General features: G+C 40.7%; 1 protein-coding gene across 1 annotated transcript in view; it reads left to right on the top strand.

The window, feature by feature from the left end:
- The first annotated feature begins 2,714 nt into the window (after positions 1-2,714).
- Positions 2,715-20,062, top strand: part of LOC103361685 (ankyrin-2-like) — a 239,456-nt gene continuing 222,108 nt past the window's right edge. The window contains exon 1 of the mRNA XM_008287832.1: positions 2,715-2,957. Coding sequence (XP_008286054.1) covers positions 2,871-2,957 — 87 coding nt within the window. The 5' untranslated portion in view covers positions 2,715-2,870. The remainder of the gene's footprint in view (positions 2,958-20,062) is intronic.

Genomic DNA, 20,062 nt, shown 5'->3' with positions numbered 1-20,062 from the left:
ATGATAAAAAAGAATAACTGATTCCACTGCATTTCTTTATAGTATTTCACAGTGTACCAGACAAATACAGCAGCCCATCCATAAACCACTAATACACATAAACACAGCAAACAACAACACAGCAGCAAACTCCTTTTTTTTTCCTCCCTCGGGGCCACTGTAGTCCTTCTTCGCTAATGCTGGCTGTTTTCATCCAGCTGAGATATTCTTTGACACATAAACTGAGTCATTCCAGGCCAAAGCTAAAATAACCTCTCTGCCTTCTCTTAGCCTCATGCAGACACTCTAATAACCAGAGACATGGGAATGCTGATCTAATGATACTGTAGCTGTCCAGGAGAAATCTTGATGCTGTCCATCTTTCTTTAACGAGGTTTGCAACCGTTTGCTCCGCTATGAGATATAACATCATCCATCTTTTTTTTTACATTTACAACAGGCTGCCTTTCTTTGTCTTCTGTGGGTCACTAATTCAATCATAAAACCACACTCACCACCCGTGTGTACGTATGTTGTGCAAATGCAGGAGCCAAAGGTCCTCTAACCTGCTTCAGGATCACACAAGCTTCTGCGATCTAATGATTTTGAGGTCATTATCTTAAAGGGTCAAAGGGGTCAACTGTTTTTACATAGATTTAAACAGCTGAAACACCGGCATTGATCTTTCACCTCAGTTGTCTAAAGGTTAAATTTAGCATAAATCTGTTTTAGAAGCTGGTTTGTTGCTACTTGTTAGCTGCAAGTGTTTTGCTGGTCCAAAGCGGTAAAACACATACATATTTATTTGTGGTCTTACATCTTATTGTGGTGGTTTTGTGTCTTTCTGCTTCGATCTCTCTTTGTTTTATTTTGTTTTGCATTTATTTGTAGTTGTTTTGTGTCTCTTTGTAGTTGTTTTGTATCTCTCTGTAGTTGTTTTATTTTTTTTAAGTTGTTTTGAAATGTATTATGATTGTTCTGTTTGTCTTTGTGGTTGTTTTGTGTCTCTTTGTAGTTGTTTTTTTTTAAGTCTTCATTTTTGTTTTATGTCTGGAGCTGTTTTGTTTCTCGTGATTGTTTTTTGTCTCTATTTTATTTTATTTTTTGCATCTCTGTGGTTGTTTTATGTTTCTTTTTTGGTCATTTTCGGTCTCTTTGTAGTTGTTTTTTTAGTCTTTGCTTTTGTTTTAATGTCTGTTGCTGTTTTATTTCTCGTGATTGATTCTCTGTGGTTGTTTTAATTTCTTTTTTGGCTATTTTGTGTCTTTTTGTAGCTGTTGTTTTATTTCTTTATGGCTGTTTTGTTCGTCTTTGCACTTGTGTCTGTTTGTGCTTGCTTTACGCTTCTTTGTGGTTGTTTTGTGTCGCTGTGGTCTTTTATTTGATCTCTTTGTGGTCCTTTAGTGTCTCTCTTTAGTTGTTTTTTTTTCTCTTTGTGGTTGTTTTGTGTCTTTTTGTGGTTGTTTTCGCCCCTTTCTAGCTGTTTTTACTCTTCATCACTGTTTTTTGTCTTTGCAGGTGCTTCCCGTCCCTTCATAGTTACTTTGTCTTACTTTGTTTTATGTATTTTGATCTCTTTTCGTAATATTTCACAGGTGACCCATGTGGGTCCTTGACTTTTTGGACCCCTGGGTCAGTGTGTGGTTGGCCCATGTAGAAACTCACCTGCACTTCTCAGTCATTTTAACTGACTGTGCTTTGAAAGTTGTATCCAAATGGAATCATCCAGCACAATAATTAACAAATTACCAATCAGAGCTCATTTGATTCTGTATCTTTTCATAGAAATACTCCCACATGCTCCTTCCTCGTATGTGGGATTTCAAGGAGCCCCCTTTCCCTTTCTTCTGTTTTGCATGTGACGGGGTCACCCACAGGGCCAGTCACCGCCTTTAACCAGTTAAACCAACCAGCTGGGGAAACCTCCCCTCGCCTCTTCCAGCACCACACCCCCCCTCCCCAGCATCACCCTGTGACAAATCGGATGGAGTCCAGCTTGATACCCCAACCCCCATTAGACGGGTTACCATCCCCCCGCTAGGGGCAGGTGTACATATATGATACGACAATCCAACACCTTGTCACTGTGCTTTTATATCATGATCTTTGAACTGAAATGTGGGTTTGCATCCAGACTTTTACAGGGACGTTTGACCTTTGTTTGGTAACATTTTCACATCCTTGTGCATGTTGTGTGTGACAAGCGGATGCTCACAACAGAAGCTGCTGCTAAGAATTTCACACGTGCAAATTCAGGACACATTTTCCTATGAGAAATAAGCGACTTTTGACACCGTGAGGGCAGATGGTGTGCATGTGAGAACCTTCCAGGAGGATTTTTCTCCTTTAAACCACCAACAGTTGCAACAAACTGAAATCAGTGCAATTAGTCATCATGCAATATTGTGTGCATTCAGATCATGGGATTTATTCCGTGCCATGCCAGAATATAAAAAGATTTCCCTGTGCAGAAAGAAACTACAACTACTACACACTGGTGCAGTAGAGATGTCATGCAAAATCAGAGTCCTCCTGCTATTTGGGCTGTGATCCAAAGCAACAGCGAAATTAGATGAAGTCAAAGGCAGGCAGGGGAGTGTGGCACAGAAGGAGAGAGAGTGTGTGTGTTGTTTTGTGTGTGTGTGCAAGAGTGAGTGAGAGACCCGGGGAAACGTCATCTGCCTGGACTGGACTACCGGACTGCCAGCATACGAGCACCGGCCGGAGGAGGGACAGTGGCTCCACTGTGCAGCCGGACAGAGAGTCACTGTGCCTCGGACAGGAAACCGCTGCAGCTCCCGGGGTGTCTGAATGCTGGAGGACGCCGCGCAAAGTGACACCAGGAGCAGTTGTTTAGTGAGTGATCGCCGGAGAGGTGGAGGGGGGTGAACATGGCTTCTTCTCCGGTCACCCCAGCATCGCTCGAAGGAGGGACACCGTCACCCACCGGGAATGAGGAGACCACGACCACCAGACAGGTACACGTCTGTGACCCCCCCTTTTTTTTTTTTTTTTGCATGCCCGATAACGCTCCATTTGCGCCGATGTGAAGAAAAAAAAAATCCCCGCACCGAACTTCACTCGAAAACACGTGAATTTAAAACTCACTCGAGATTGTGCGCTTGCACATGCGTTCAAAAGCGATGTTGTCGCTGGTGTCTGACTCAGCAGAAACTGCTCTTCAACTCGGCTTGCATGTTATGTTTTAAATCGAGCTTATTTTAAAATAAAAACCCAATTTTAAATGCGTGTTTTTAAGTAATCGCGCAACAACCATCAGCATCGGTAAGCGGCATGGAGCGCTACAAAAGTTCATGTTTTATTTAAAAGAGTAGCACTCGGTTTGTATAATGTGTACCGAATTGAACAAAACACTCAGAGACGTACACAAGCATGTGAGTCACCTCCTGTCACTCGTGCATGTTGGCCGATGCGAAAGAAACCCTTAAACGTAATCGATTTGCAATGGAGTTTGGTGTGACGTACTGTCGCTGCCGTCACTGCTGCTTGCGCGTCGCTGACAGTGACACTGGAGTGCAGGAGCATGGATTGTCCCATATAGAGGCAGCAGGGTAGGCGTCTCCCTCAATGTGACACTTGCACTGCCGTCCAAAATCACTGCAAGAGAGTCATGAAGTTGTGTTGTGCTGGTGATCCTGTTTCTGTGAGATCCAGAGCCACTGATGGTCCTGGTGTGTTCTTGAGATGCTGAAAACACATTTTTCTTCCTGTGCACTATTATTGCACCATGAGTCACTTCTTCTTTGCTAATTTTGTACATGTTTTTGCATCATAGTTTGGCACATATTTTCCCCAGCATGTGTTTCTGTCAGATATGGATAAACAAAGAACGCTCATGTTTAGCTGGAGTACAGCGTGTTGCCTTTGTAAAGGTGACGCCTTCACAACAGGTGCATGGTGGCATTCAATGTCACCGGTGCCACAGCTCTGATGTCCTAATGTGTACGCACGCCTGGAGAGACGGGAATGCAAAGTGAATGCCAAATGTAAAGTTTAGACCGCTTGTTCTCGATCCTGGGTACCAGTGGGCTGCGATTCAAATTAGATTTCAGTGTTGACAGTGAGCATGTTTGCCCTGTGATATGTTAAAGCCTTCTCTATGTTTGGGAAATATAGAATTAGGGCTGGTCGTGTTTACAAGGAATCTGTTCTGCTCAGAGCATGAAACTGTTTTGTTGTGGGGACCCACGACCAGGTCACCTGTGTGCTGATGTTAATTTGGTCTATATGTTGTAGAATTATAGCCAGCAGTACATAAAGTAAATTCGGTGCAAAGACTATTCTTGTCAATGTAGCAGCAGGGGGAATGCACATCTTTTTGTGTTGAGTCGGACTTTGGTGACCTTTGACATGCAAATCTGCACTGACCGTGGCAAACTGGGAGATAAATAGTTCAAAACAGAAGACGCTTTCACGGCCTGTTAGCTTTGTTGGACCATTCATTTCAGTTTGTAGTGAGAAAGGAGAAACTTCTCATGTGCTTGAAGATGCACCATGAGGGAGTCATGATTGAAGCCTTGATTATGCTCCCTTACCGACAGGGACAGCTGCAGACACCATGGACCAGTAGTTGTTGTTAGCATACTGCTTTCTAGTCCATTTTAAGTCTGCTGGGAGGACTCCATTACATGCATGTGCGGTAGGTCTACATATTCCACGCTGAGCATACGTACCACTGTGTTTTTTAGCATTGTCAGCACAAATTTTGGGCTGCATGTGGACGACTGTGGAGACGATATTTACGTCATGTGGGCTGTCCCGTATTTGCGGATGCAGAAAGCATAGCACCAGTTTAAGTATTTATGCCCTGAAGCTACAGTGTACTGATGCCGTTTTGAAAAACACAGACTGAGTTTAATATGTAACAAACCAAAGAAACTGGGACGGTCAACATGCATGGCGGAGGTATCATCATTCTTCTATTCTGGATGAATAAGTCCAATGTTACAACTTACAATTGGGTAGCACAGAGTAGTTTCACAGTGTTTGAGCAGAGTCATTGGTGAGGAAGAGTAGGAGGAGAAAGAGGGCCAGACCTGGACATTTAACCCTTGTAGTATGTTTTGGGTCAATTTGACCCCATTCAATGTTTAATGTCTCTAAATAACTGATTAACATATTTTTTTCAGCTTCATTTAAAAGGATATTTACACATAAACTTGGGTAACCATTTGTCATGAACATTTTCTGGAAGGTTTAAATTGCTGGGGTCAAATTTAACCCAAGGAATTGATTATTTTCATGGAGGATACACAGGGAGGAGTTTTTAGGCTTTTAAGCAAAGACCAGAGAAGGACTTTAACAAACCAATCTAGCAGTAATTCCTACATTTAGACTGGTGGATGTTCTACAAATGGTAAACTGGGTTACCTGTTTGTGTCCATAATGGAATATGTCATGTGTATAAAACACTTCCTTTTAACTGGAGGCCATTGTCAATGACTTGGTGGCACAGCCTTTAGCAAATATTGAATACACAGTATATTGCAGATTTTTTTATGATGTTCACCGACTAACCATGCCTTCCCAAAAGACAACTATGCGACATGTGCACAAGCCTCACTTCTCTCCACCATCAGTAGTTTGACAGCTCGAGTTGTTGCGTCTCAGTCTGGCAGGCTGACAGAGTTTTTCTGTTGAGAGAGCATGAAATTCTGATACAGAGTGTTGCTAGGGCTGAGGTTTCTTGCAGGTTGGTTTCAAGTTGTGTTTTGGACGTCAGAGTTTGTGATAGAAGAGGCACAGAGGCGGACTAAAAGCTCCCAACAGTCAGCCTTGTTGTGCCTGCTGTCTAGTAGCCAGTGTTTTCCATTCAACCACAGTTGCAGTATTTCCTGTAAGAACTCCATTACCATTGCAAAGTACTGCACTGCTATGGACATGTGAGTATGAATGTTTGACAGACACTTGTGATATGCCAACGAAAATGACCTTACATTAATTCTATTGGCGGGGGAAATGATAAGAAAATTAAAGATTTTGTATGTAAAAATAAGCGCTTTTTTCCTGTTCGTATTAGACATGATGTTCCTCAGGGGCAACTCAGAGTCAAACCACAAACCTTTCAGGTCTTGGAATCCTGACCATTTTTCTTTTTTCCTGTGTTAATAAAGTGTGCTCATAACTGAGACCAAATCCTTTTAGTGCATAGGCCCAGTAATCAAATATTCAGTGTGTGGCCAAGCAAGCCCTGCATGATGCAGTTTTTTATTTATTTTTTTTACCTTTCTATTTTTCTGGGATTTTACCACATAAAACATTCAGCTTCAAATCAAGGGAAGTTTTCGAACAGTCTCAAGTCCTTCTTTTATTGACCTAAAATCAAAGTGAGAGAACAGTTAGAGCATCTGTAATTTCAGTAGTGGGATTTACTTGTGAGAGAAATGGAATATGTGAGCACAAGGAGCCTTGAAATTTGATTGGATTGTGGAAAAAAAGTGGGTGTGGCTTGAGCACGTATTGTCATGTTAGATCGGGAGCTATATAAGGGTTAAGGATCCTGTTTTCTCTGCCAACAAGCAGTCATTGTGGTTTTATACAATGGCCAGGGTTAACTAGATACAACAAGATTTATTTATGTAACTGTACATAAAAGATGAGTCATCGAAAAAATCTTTATATTTTACAGGAAGAGAAAAAAAACATATTTTGCATATTGCAAGAGATACAGCGTACGGGAGAAGTGAATACATCCCTGTGCAATATCACTTCAATATCAATTATTTGTGATGTTGCATTTGCATTATTTCTGTAAGTTGACATTATTTTGTCTTATAAATAATCCACAACAAATACTTGAGAGTTCGAAAACCTGTGATCTTTGAAACAAAACTGAATAGAACTGCTATTTCCAAGTAGCCTAATTTCTAATAAAGTAAATCTGAGCTATTTCTTTATAAGTTTACATCAAAATCAACCACCCTGCTGTTCAACTTAGCAACAATGCAGTCATTGAGAAGTGACACCGTAGGGAGTCATTTGACATTTAAGTAACATCAGACTGCAGCCGAGCTGAGAAAGATGGGGAGCACCGATGGGAAACTCCATTAATGTTTGTTTGGTTCATATTTGTAGCCTCATGAGAATCCCTTAAATTAAGCACAATATATCCTTTCCAATATGGGTGGCACTACCAATCGATTGGTTTAAGAATAAGTATGATTTCAGTCAGCCGAGACTTATTTTGTTGTTGTTGATGAGTGCAGCCCCAATACACATTATGAAGTTGTGAGCCTCTCAGGAAGCCGATGACTTCCTCTGGGCTATGCTGCCATGAAGAACAAATGAGCTTCTTCCCTTTGTTGAACCTCAGAAGCTCCGTCCAAAAAACAGTTCCTGTTTGCAGCCGTCGCAGCCTTCAGGATATTCACCTCTGGGTGTGTAAACGTGGAGTGACTAACATTGCAAACAGGCATGTCAGACCAGTGACGATGGTTTAGGGGGATTAGAAGGGGGGATGAACATGCAGTTTGCCACCAGGTCTGGTCTTCCCCTGTAGAGGAGGACATCTGCCACTCGTTTTTCTTCTGCCTCAGCCAAGGTCAGATTGTGACGGATAAAAAACCAGACTGCTGCAGTCTGATTGTGAAGGAAAGACAACCGGGAGAAGGGAAATGCAGAGCTTTGGTAGTGATAAATTAAAGGATGTTAATGTGCTGGTCACTGGGGCATCACATTAGGCTTCAGTTTCTTTTTTTAGCTGTATTGATGAGGAGGGACGTTGGGTTGGGGTTTGAACTTAAGTTCAAATGTCACAACATCTTTCAATCTTGAGGGAAAAAATGAAGGAAAATGATTGTGGTCACTGTGTTTTGTTCTCCACCTTCACAAAATGTATGTATTTTAGGTTAACAGACACGACATAAATGCAGTTGCTTCTAACAGTATTCTAACCCCTTCACTTTTTAAAAATAGTTAACGCTGACATTTTTGCTCACTGGCCTTCACTCAGTAAAGTAAAATTATGATTTTAGAAATTTTGCGAATTTATTGAACCAAAAAAAAAATTAAAAACTGAACTCTCTTATTTACAAAATGTAGTCAGACCTTTACTGTATGGAAGCTCCTGTCACTACAACTTGTAAATCTCCAACACCTTTTGCGCACCTGGATTTGGACAGTTTATCTCATTATTCCTGGCAGATCATCTCAGACTCTATTAGATTAGATGGGAAACATCTGTAAACTGCCATCTTCAGGGCTCCACATATGTTCTGTGGGGTCTAAGTCTGGAATTCAGCTCCACTACTCAAGGACGGCCAGCGACTTGTCCTGTAGCAACTCCAGTGTTGTCTTAGCTGTTTTGCTTCAGGTCATTGTCATGCTGAAAGGTGAACTGTTGCGCCGGTCTCTGGTGCAGATTTTCTTCAAGGACTCCTGTGTGTTTGCAGTCATCCTTTCCTCTGTCCTGACCAGTCTTCCTGTCCCTGCTGCTGGAAAGCACCCCCATAGCATGATGCTGCCACCACCATGCCTCACTGTAGGCCTGGTATGAACCCAGTGACTGATGTTTGCTACACTGAGTGCTTTCAGTTCTGCACAAATTGTTCAGTTTTTGACTTTTCAAATCAGAGAATCCTTTTGTTAGCACATAAACAAGTCAAATTTCGGAGGATCCACCTTTGCCATATTATTTGAATTTTGTTTTACCCTCGGTGAGCGACAAATCGTATATGGGAACTGCTTTGAGTTTGATTTGCAGCCTAAATCTAAAACTTTTTGGAAAAAGTCAAAAAAGAAAAAAATGTCCTCTTATATCCACCAATAACACTCCAGAGTTGAAATTTTAAATTTCCAATTATTTCAATGAGTGCTCTATAAAGGGTTCAGTCAATTGGATGTTGTAAGCCTGCGAGGAAGGTTCACAAACTTTATACAATTTAAATGTTGTTTTAGAAATTACAATTTTGACCAAAGCAGTATACAGTTAAAACAATAATGAAGGGATAGTGTATGTAGATTTGTTTCTTTTTTGCAGAGAGGATCAGGAATAGAAACAGAAGAAGTAGGAGGAGAAAAATGGTGGATGTGGGTAAAGTGTGTGTACTGTCAGGTGATCTTATACCATCCCGAGCTCCTCGTCTTTCTCACCAATTCTCCTGCGCCTTCTCCGTCATATCAACTGAAACAAATGATCCTGTTAACAAAAGAAACTGGTATGAAAACTGTTGCACCGGACGGAGCGGTTAGTTACACATACTTCTGGTGTGATAGGTACGCTGGGATTGTTGGGCTCAGGAGCAAGTAGCGGGGTAAGAGTTCTGTTCAAGTGCTGGAGAATTAATAGTTCCCTCCCTCCTCTCGTTGCGTCACAGTGCCTCTGTCTCTGCCGCTACCTTGCAGGACATGACTAAGCATTTTCTTAGCAGAACAGATTCTTAAGAATATGTGAGGTGCAGTACAATGAGTAGTGGCCCTTCTTACTGTATTGAAAGAAATAGCATGTAATAAGTATTCCTATTTAAAAGTTTCAGTCATTCATTTATTTGCAAATCAGCTGTTGCAAAATTAGAAATATATATATATATATTTAATCAAGCCTAGTGCATCTAATAATAAAATCAGTTACACAAAGCATGTGATAGTAATGAGTCACAAATAAAGGAGAGAGGTTGTAAGAGTTTTTGACATCCCAACCTTCCAGTATCCTGTGAATCAAGTGGTTTGATAGAAATCTTCCACCTTCTCTTGGCTCCACTTTCAGGCTTTAGAAAGTCACAGGGCTTTTAACCCAGATCATAGTATGGAAAGCTGCTTTAACATTTATTAGCTAGACAGGACATGCATTGCAGGCATCTTAGTTATTAAATGTTACATGTGCTGCAAACCATTCTAACATGTACACCTGTGCTTTTTCTACTATGTCAGAATGTCCTCTGTGGAAGAGAAAACAAACTAATAACTGCTTCCTAAGCCATTGAGGAGTTACAAAAAAATGGCTCACAGGAGTATAATAGGCCCATGATTCACCCATGATGTCCTGCATGTGAATAATCCACTTCATCAGGTCATCAAAAACACAAAGAGTTGGGCTTTTTAAATCACACTGGGTCGTTTTCTTTTTCCTTCTTGGCAACAAGAGCATCCACCTATGAACTCTCGCTGACAGAAATCAGCAGATGTCTGTAAAATCTCATTCATCATCCTGCCCACCAGCCCCTAACAAACCCAGCCATTCAGCCATCGTCCCCCCCCACCCGCTGCAGTCGGTATCCCACACATATGCTGCGACAGACTGGCCAGGCAAAGGAAAATAGAGTGGAGAAACTCAGATTGGTTTCCTTCAAGGTTTTTAGGTAGCTTCAAAATCAAAGCATTGGTCATAGTAATGTCATATTTGATAATGCTAAAGTGCTTATAAGGATAGGCAGCGAACAATTAAGGATATGACAAGATTTGCCTTTTTAAGGAAAGCTGCATTTAAAAAAAAAAAGTGAAATATGTCTTGAAAAAAGGGCTTCCAGGTTTTTATTTTTATGATTATTTTTAAAAATCTTTTCTTAGGTGCCTACTGTAGCTTTAGCTTGAAGAATGAAAGCTGAAAACGTGGACATACATTGGCTTGCATGAAACTTTGAAAACTTCTAGATTGTATATAAAACACGGACCTGCATTCTTCATATTAACCAGCAGGGGGCGACTCTTTTGGTTGTCTCATTGTATAGGAGTCTATGAGAAAATAGCCCTGCTCCTCCCCTGATCTGCTACCTCAGGAAACATTTTCCTAATGTGGTTATGGTCTCAAACAGTACTTTCACTTCTTTTTAAATACAGCATGTTGTTTATTTAGCAAATCACGGTCCCATTTAGAGTAAAATAAATGACAAAGTGGGGTATGTCATAGGGCGGGACTACTCTTTGATTGAAAGGTCGCTATGGTATCGCTGTCATCCACACATCCACCACTCGCTTGTTACGACCAGCTTCAAAAGACCGAGATGGTGACACACAAATGGGGAAACTTGAGGCTTTAAAACAGTCTACAAACCAACTGGACCATCTTTGATATACAATCCATGGTCTAAGTCACTGCTGGTTGGTGAACATCAGGCTTCAACAAGTCAGAGTTTGATATTTTTTCTATGCTTGTATCATGGATCTATGCAATTAAAATGTTGTCACTGTTGTCCAGAGTATAATACATGGGCGACAATTGTGTGGATTGCTATCAAGTTTGAAAAAAACCCTTTTGATAAATGGCAGAGGAGGGATACCATTATCTCCGACAGTCTTATGACTTTTTCGCTTTGTTTTGAGTGTAGTATTACAACAACATTTGGAATGCCTGCTGTAAAATTTCATAAAGATGTCCATGATCCCCAGAGGATAAACCCCAATAACTTTAGTATTTTTCCTCCAGACAGGATTCTATGTTGTAATATCTACATATTACAAGTCTTGACATCTGGTTAAAAGTACCTTGGTTTTTGACTCAACACATCATAAACACTCTTCCTGCGTGTTAGCTTTGTCTTTATAAGCATGGCAGAGTGCACTTTGTGCTTAAATACAGCCTCGGGGAGCAGTAGACTCTTAAATCTTGTTTTCTACCTTGTTTTTTGTTTTGCATCATAAGTACATTAATATCTCAGATAAGGACTTCGATAGGATAGCACAAAAACAACATTGCCTACAGCTTTTCAAGGACATAAGTTGCTTCTGCATTTCACTTTGACTTTACAGGAAGGCAAACAATTTTATGATTGCCCAAATTCTGTATTCGTGGCTCTCTGTTGCTGATCTGTAAGTACTCAGCAATCAGAGGACAGTCCAGTTTTCAGCTGTGGGCTGTGTATTGCTGTGGTACATCAGGGGGATGGTGGGTTACTGGCAGTCTGGCAGGTATCATACCACCCAGATGTGTGGCTCAGCTGGCAGCAAGCAGATGTACCAGGCTCAGTTTGCTGTGTCATGCTGGTGTTCAGTAAATCCGGAGCTGTCGACCTGCCCAATGAGATTGCCCTCCCACATCTGAGTCACTCTCTTCTCGGTTATCTCATTGTATATCTGCATGAGAGTTCATACCCTGCTCCCTTCCTCACCTCACGTATTCTCTTTGTTGTTTCGCTTTGATCTCTCAATCTCAGTTAGTTCATTGAGTCCTTTCATTAGCCAGCATTATGCCCGTGTCTCCTTCTCCTCTCCCCATCACTTTATCCCCACAAATCCCATTACATGCTTGTCCTGCGGACACATCAGCAGATGACAAACCAGCCATGATCTGTGATGGAGGCCTGAGGACAGCTGAATTAAGTAGGGACACACCAATGTTTTATTCAGTTGCATTTGTCTTACGTTCTTCTTTTTGTGGATGTGTGAGGTTTTCATGTGGAACGCTGCTGCAGATCTTTAATACAAATATGTTACACTTACTGTTTAGAGCAAGAAGACCTTAAATTACTGTACAGATTGCCATTAAGTTTGATATGCATGTTCATGGTCCCCAAGGGATTGATCCTACCTTCGCTGGTCACCCCTTGACATTCCTTTTTTTTTCCCCCCCACAATCAGGTCAAACTTTGACCACTGTTTTTTTTTCAGTGTCAACCTTTCTCAAAAACTAAGGGCTGGAACTAATTACGTGTGGATTTTTGTGCCCCCTGGAGGATTAATCCTAATGTGCTTGGTTGACCCTACTGATCTTTACGCTAGTGCTAATTTCCATGTGTACACACAGATTCCGTGGACCAATCTGTGGCTCACTGAGCACAGCCATTCTTCTCAGAGAATACATGCAGTCACTTTGAACATATTTCATCACCTAATAGGCAGCAAATGTATTGAAAATACTGTATAATGTAATAGGCAGATTGTAAAATGTCAGCAGATGTTAGTCAACCATTCCATCATTTTGGTTCAGACTGAAGTATCACTGTTTGCCAGGATCTTTTAAAACACAGTCACGGTCCTAAGAGGTAAAACAGTGCCTTTGATAATCCCTTTCATTTTTCTGCAGAGGTTGACAGTTTCAGTTTTGAGGGTTGACAACTACCCGATAGATTTCCATGACACTTTGGACAGACATCCAAGGCCCTCAGGAGACCAGTCTGACTGCACCTTATTATCATTCTGCTATAAGGAGGGGGAGGAAAAAAACGCTACGGTCTGTTTGTATTTCTTTAAACACTATTGGCTTGGAGCTAAGCCAAAGATACAGCAAAGTGTAAAACAGGAAGATTGTTTTGGTGAAATATTTCCTCACAGGGCGTCGAAGACTGTCATTAAAGCAGCTTATTCACAAGAAAAAAAAACCTTAGTAGGGCTGCCTTTCTGCATGATCCACATCCTTGTGCGGCCAAATGGCGGGCTTATACCCATAGTCTACATCAGGGGTGCCCAATCCTGGTCCTTGAGAGCCCCTATCCAGCATGTTTTAGATGTTTCCTTCTTCCAACACACTGATTCACATGATCAGGATCGTTATCAGGCTTCTGCAGAGCTTGATGATGAGCTGATCATTTGAATCAAGTGTTTTGGAAGAGAGAAACATCCAAAACATGCAGGATATGGGCTCTCGAGGACCAGGATTGGGCACCCCTGGTCTACATTCTCTGAGTCAGACTATGGCAATGGTGACATGCCTATGTTTAGCAGGGGATGTTTACAATGTTTACCATCTTAGTTTGTCTTCTTAACATGCTAAAATTTGATCATTACTATAAGCACAATTGAGACTGATTGGAATATAATTGTATTTCTGGACGGGATGCAGATTTTTTAACTGACAATTGACCATATTAAGCAATCAATAATCCATTAATCACTGAAATTAATTAAATATGCTCATGAAAAAGAACAAAACAAAACAAGATCGACTTGTTGACGTTAAGAATTTAAAGAGCTGATAAAGTAAACGTCAGATTACTGAGTTATAAATGAAATATCAGAATATAAAGACTTTATTTATAATTGATATTTAATGAGTGGGCTGACAAAATCTGAAGTATTAAACACAGCAAACAAGTCTTCCGCAGTAAATAAAACCCTATATATACCTTTATTAATCTCCTCACGGGCCACAACTTCATACCCGATCTACATGATGAAGTGACTTGGTCACTGTAGTTAGTCCAGATGTTAGAAACAGCTGCTCAGAAGTCCACAAATACTGTCACTGCAGCGTTATCAATCCAGGAAATCTGTCTGAATATACTGCCACCTCCTAAATGTATTTACACTCTGAGAAGAGCGTTGTCAATACGCTTGATCACCTTAGTTTGAACGTTGTTGGAAGTATGTTATCAGAGACATGATGCATCTACAGCTGCTCTCTGCTGACTCAGCTCCTGGCTTGTGTTAGCACTGGAAAATCTTTATATGTGACCTTTATCAGGTGGTCTGCAAACACACCTGTAGCTCCATCTCATTAAACAGGTGGAACAAGCAGGTACTACAGCAAATCTATTATTTTCAGTGAAGGGTGACAAAAAGATGCTATCCAGTAAATCAAGCTTGAACTCATAATGTGCACCGTTGTCCTTGGAGTTATGCATTCCCCCCACACTTCAACAGATTGTGGCTGATCCCGGCTAACACCGTGGATCCACAGCGATAAGATCATGGGCTTTATTGTCCTCGCATTTCATTTAACTCACACCTACATTTTCTAAACACTTTCAAGGTTGAGGTACCTTCACTACCTCCTGTTCTCCCCCCCTGGCGCTCACTGGCTCTCTGAAGGCGCTGACAGCATATTTGTACCAGTGTGGGTTCACAGCGACTCTTCAGACAGCCCTCCAGGCGCTGCGCTGTGGGCATGTGTCACATCGGTGGCATGCCTTCACTGAGCCTCCTGCGGTGGCATATAAAGTCACTGTGTGTGTGTCTCTTTGAGTGTCTGTTGTGTAAATGAGGACAAGCAGGACATGTGAAGAGCAGAGCGGGGCTCTACATTGATAGAATCAAGTGCAAAGTAAAGGGCCCGTCTTGGTTGTGTGAGTGGAGGAAGTCTGAATAGCAGCCTGTGTGTCCTGTGTGACGGTCAGCAGCCTTCAGGGGACAAAGCCGGCACTTGTGTTCATCACAGAAAGAGGCGGATTTTAGCTCTCCATTTCCCAAAAAACACAATTGGGCATTTGATTAGACAGGACTGCTTAATTTTTTTTTGTCTTTAGCCTTAGTTTAAAAACAAAAGATCTGTCAGACTATAATATAGAATATGTTTTTCTCCCAGGAACCTGTCTGCTACAGGTTTAAGTGTAATTATCTTCTCAAATGTGAAACATTTATTACTCAGATGTACTTCTAGTGCTGTACTTATCAGTATCTTGATGTAAACAGTGGATCAGGTAACTGTGTCTATCATCACCAACTCAATGTCTAGTACAGGGGTTCTCAACTGGTCTCACCCTGGGACCCACATTTTCCCGTGGTCATTAAGTCGTGACCCATTTTTTTTTAGAATTCAATATATTTTCCTGTGCAACATGCATTTCAGAGCATATAACCATGCATAGTAACTGGACCATGACAACTGCATGTACAAAACTGCACAAAACAACATGTTTTCACTCTATTTTGAGCAAATTGATAAGAAACTAAGGTGGACCATGACAACTGCATGTACACAAGTGAATAAGATAAATATCAGAACTACTCGAAAATAAAGTTTGACCTAATCAGGTCATTTGTCGAAGTTAATGAGACAGTTGGGCTCGTGCTGTACTCTTGATTAGAGTTTCAAAGTCTGGGGTGACAGTAGACAGAGCGGAGGAATATTCGGAGATCAAAACTGATATCCTGATTCCAGCACAGCGAACGAATAGTTGGCTATTCGGGTCCACATCTAGTATGAAAATCCACATTTTAAATACTCCGGGTCATATTTGCGCTTTGTCATCTTGCATCCCGACATCAACACAAACTTAAAATGAATGTCAAACAAACTATGGTCACCATGCCTGTCAAAATAAAAGTTTTTTCAAATTAAAAAATAAGTCCAACCTGAGACGCACATTGTATGTCATTTAATTTTGACCAGTTGTCTGCGACCCATCCAGAACAGGTCCGTGACCCACTTTTGGGTCGCGACCCACCAGTTGAGAACCCCTGGTCTAGTATACTGTGCTTCATTCTCAGTGAAAAAACCTCCTGTAAAAAAGCAGGCAAGGGAAGTGTAAACGTCTTACATATTTTGACAAGCAAATATTTGATCCTCCTTGAATAAGTGTCTATTAATAATGGCGTTTTGCTCCAACAAATGGCACAAAAAACTTTCATTTTGTTATCATTTTTAGAATGTCAACAATCTCAACAAAGAAACAACATATCAGTTATGTGGAAAACAAAATATGTGCACCTCTACATTTATCAAATCCATCAAATTTGGATCATGGGTCCAGATTGGGATCCAGTGACTAGAGCCTGACAGTTAGAACCTGACTCATATAAACCTGTGACACCTACAGTCTGTCGTTCTATCTGCTGCTAAAGTGTGTGGTGTCATCGTGCCAAGATCTAAAGAGCTCTCTAAGGCCTTTGGAAAAAAATGTGTGAAAAAAAATGGTGTTGGATGTCTAAGAATCTGGCAAGGAAGTCAAAGAAAACCTCCAAATCGATCGAAATAAAGTGTTTCACTGGAAGGAAAATCATCTACAAGTGGTGTAAATTTCAACCAGCTGCCTGTTGTTCAGAGCAAAGCATTTGATGCAAACAGAACTCGTCACCAGATCCACAGTTTCAACTGTGAGTGCATCTCCAATCAGAAAGAGACTGCAGGGGGGAAGCATGTCTGGAAATAAAACCTTTGTTGTCCAAAAAGAACATAGGAGCAAAATTACAGAACATAGATCAGGCCTTCTGGAATCACGTGATCTGGACAGATGAAGGGTTGTTTGGCGACAGTGACAGTAACCAGAAGAATCTCTTGGTTTGGGGGTTGCTCAACAGCCTCAGGGCAGCTTTGGGTCAGTGATTCAACTGTAAATCCTGCACTGTATCAGCGCTTCAAGATCATCTGTGTGGAAGCTGAACTGGGAGTGGACACTGGAAAAGGATCCTAAACACACTAACAGATCCACCAAGGAGTGACTCAAAAAGAAGAAATGAAATCCAGAGATCCAGAAAAAAATAACCCAATTTTAAAATGTTGTGGACAGATTTGAAACAAGCTCCCGATGTCAAAGGTTCTTCTTCTGGCATCATTCATGAAAGAATGACTGAAAGCTCTCATCTTCCTTGAGGCGTTGCTTCAGTATATCACCTTTTATGTGCATGCAGTCGTTCAAAGGTAGTCAAATATTAGTTTGTTTAAATAGAAAAAAAAGTCAACTATGTTTAGTTTTTCATCCTACATGCAAAGTTTCAATGTGACATCCCCATCAGCCCTCAGTGTGCTTGGTGTTTGGTGCTAATTAGAAAATGTTAGCATGATGGTGCAGACATCGGTGTTGTATTTCAGTGTTGATGTTTGATCTGTTAGTAGAGGTACACAGTGTTTTAGGCAGCTGGAGTCAAGGTTGTAAAGCCTTTTTTTTTGAATTGCCACACAGGCCTTTTGTTTCCTAAATACTGTCAGCAAATTAAATGTATAGATTTGTGTAATTAGACACATCTGATGACATGTCGAGGACAAAAAACAAAGTCAGAAAGTCATTGAGATCCTCTTAAATTTAGTCATGCTTTTCTACCCGTTTTTAAAATATCTAGTCACTCAAGCTACATGTTTTCCAGTAAAGTCATTATATTATTTTTTCTAGCTTATTCTGTTGCAGTTTTTGTGAGAAACTATGACATTAACCCCCAATCGCCATAGAAGCACCGCAGGGCCTGATGAATCATCTTGGCCTGTAACAGAGTTTACGTCTCACACTGACATGTAATAACTTTGATGGATCTGATGTTGAGGTCGCTGTGACATAAACAACATAAAGTAGCCGACAACCAGCGTTAACAAATGGTATGAATCACTGTTAGATTTCAAATCCTTTTCACGGCGTCCACCACACCGCATCTTTCAGGAATTTTCCATACAACACGAGAGAGGATAGTTACTCCACTTCCCTCTTTTTAAGGAAAACAAGCTTTTATATGATAAACATCTTAATTAGATTTTCTGTTGTTTTCAGAAGGAAGGATTGAGTTAGCTCTCTCAGGATCTGCTTTTTGCAGTGTTCCTCAAAAGCTCAACCCTTGATGCTCTTACATGAGCTCCAAGCTTAATCTGAATGTGTAAGCTTCTTGAGCTTTCATTTGTCTGTAGGATTTGTCTTATCTCCTCCAAAAAATCACAGACATCAGGCCTGGACACTGTGGCGACAGCACAGGTTTCCTCAGACTGAATGAACTGTTTTTAACTGCACCATCCAACAGGAACGAATTTTGAAACACCCCTTAATTCCGTCTTGATTAATGGCTTTCGGTTCTGATTTAAAAATCTAATTAGGTCCCAGAGGGCGAATGCTTAAATTATCCCACATAGTCACTTTTAACATACTTTGATAAACAGCAGCGGCTAAATTAAGCCGCTTTATCATCTGACCTGCAGCTATTTTAGAGGTCAGTGGAAGTGGCCGTCCACTCTGCTTCCTTTATCAGACACATGAGTTCAGGAAACAGCAGATACAGATGTGATATAGCTGTAGCTATGTTGGGAAACACTAGTTAGTTTGGGATTTTGTTTTTGGATTGAGCTTTGACCTATAGGGGCGGTTAAAGCTGCAGTTATGTGAATATCTTCTACAAAGATAGTGGTCAAACCTACTAGAGATACAAAATAAAAGCTTTGCTAAACCTTCCTGATCTTTTAACACTATCTCTCTTGTATTGTGGGCTGATTTAGTAAATCTCTTAATGCAGATGTTTTCTATTCTTACCGTTTACATCAGAATCTTTTGGAAAACAAGGTAATCTTCTTTAGCACCAAAACAAAACCAACTTCTGTCTTTTGGTAAATTGGATTTATTCATTGCACTTATTAGGAGAATTTGTGGCACCACGATCACATGTCAGGATGTAAATGTGGGTGTCGTCTGCGAAACTGTTCGCTACATAAAGAATAAGTCGTCCTACTTAATATCGACCCACCGATACTAACACATGAATGTAATATCTGTCAATATTGTTATTGATTTTTATTTTCCTGTAATAAAAACCGATATAATAGTGCCTGGATTTCGCCGGTATTTACTTTTGTGAAGCGTGTAAACAAGTGTGGCTGCAGTAACAAACATATATCGGAATCGGTTGATATTGGAATTGGAAATTGAGTTTATATATATATAATATTGGCATATCCAGTATTGGCAACAAAAAAAAAAAGCCAATATCGGACATCCCTAGTGCTTCTGTTTTCATAGCTACACTTGCACATTGTGTATATATGTGTTTTTTTTTTTTTTTTAATGCTATGTTTTATATTTGCACATTCCTTATTGTGCTTTTAAAAATGTCTGATTGTGTGAATGCATTGGTAGGATTGCTGATCAATTTCATTGCCCAATGTGCAGTGACAATAAAGGAATTCTATTCGATTCTCTAGTCGTTCCCTGAACAGCGTTGCCTACGTAATCATAGATTAGCAATGTAACTAAACATGGCAGACCTGCTCTTGTTTAAACCTTTCTAAACCCAAAAATACAGGAGCAAGAGGGTAAGTAATGGATTAAACAGCGGGCTTAACTACTCCAACATGCAATTATGAGCGTGTCCTGCTGTCTAGCTTACAAGCCTCAGTAATAACTGAACAAGACTTTTAAGACCAGGGAACATAACGGTGCTTAACCAGCTTACATGCATTGTGTGTGTATAGGTTGTACTAGAAGAAGACTTGTCCTGCTTTTTGTTGGTGGTTGAATCATCCTTTGCACACATTAAAAAAAACGCCAAAAGCTCTTATACTCGTTGCAGTCATTTCCAAAACGATAGATGTCACTGTTGAAGGAAAATGTAATCTTACACGGTTGGAATGGAGGAATGATGTGTAGGAAGTCCGCCATTGAAGCTCAAATGCTATTCACAGTATCATCTTTTTCAATTTGTAGCTGCAATCTCCCTCCCAGAGATCTGTGCCATTTGGGATTCTTTCTGCTGCCACATTGATGGATCGTCTTCAGAGACAGATCTG

Source organism: Stegastes partitus, unplaced genomic scaffold (assembly GCF_000690725.1).
Source record: "Stegastes partitus isolate 25-593 unplaced genomic scaffold, Stegastes_partitus-1.0.2 Scaffold524, whole genome shotgun sequence".
NCBI classification, from domain to species: Eukaryota; Metazoa; Chordata; class Actinopteri; family Pomacentridae; genus Stegastes; species Stegastes partitus.
Note: the sequence above shows the minus strand (reverse complement) of the source record. Positions and strands in the feature narration are given on the sequence as shown.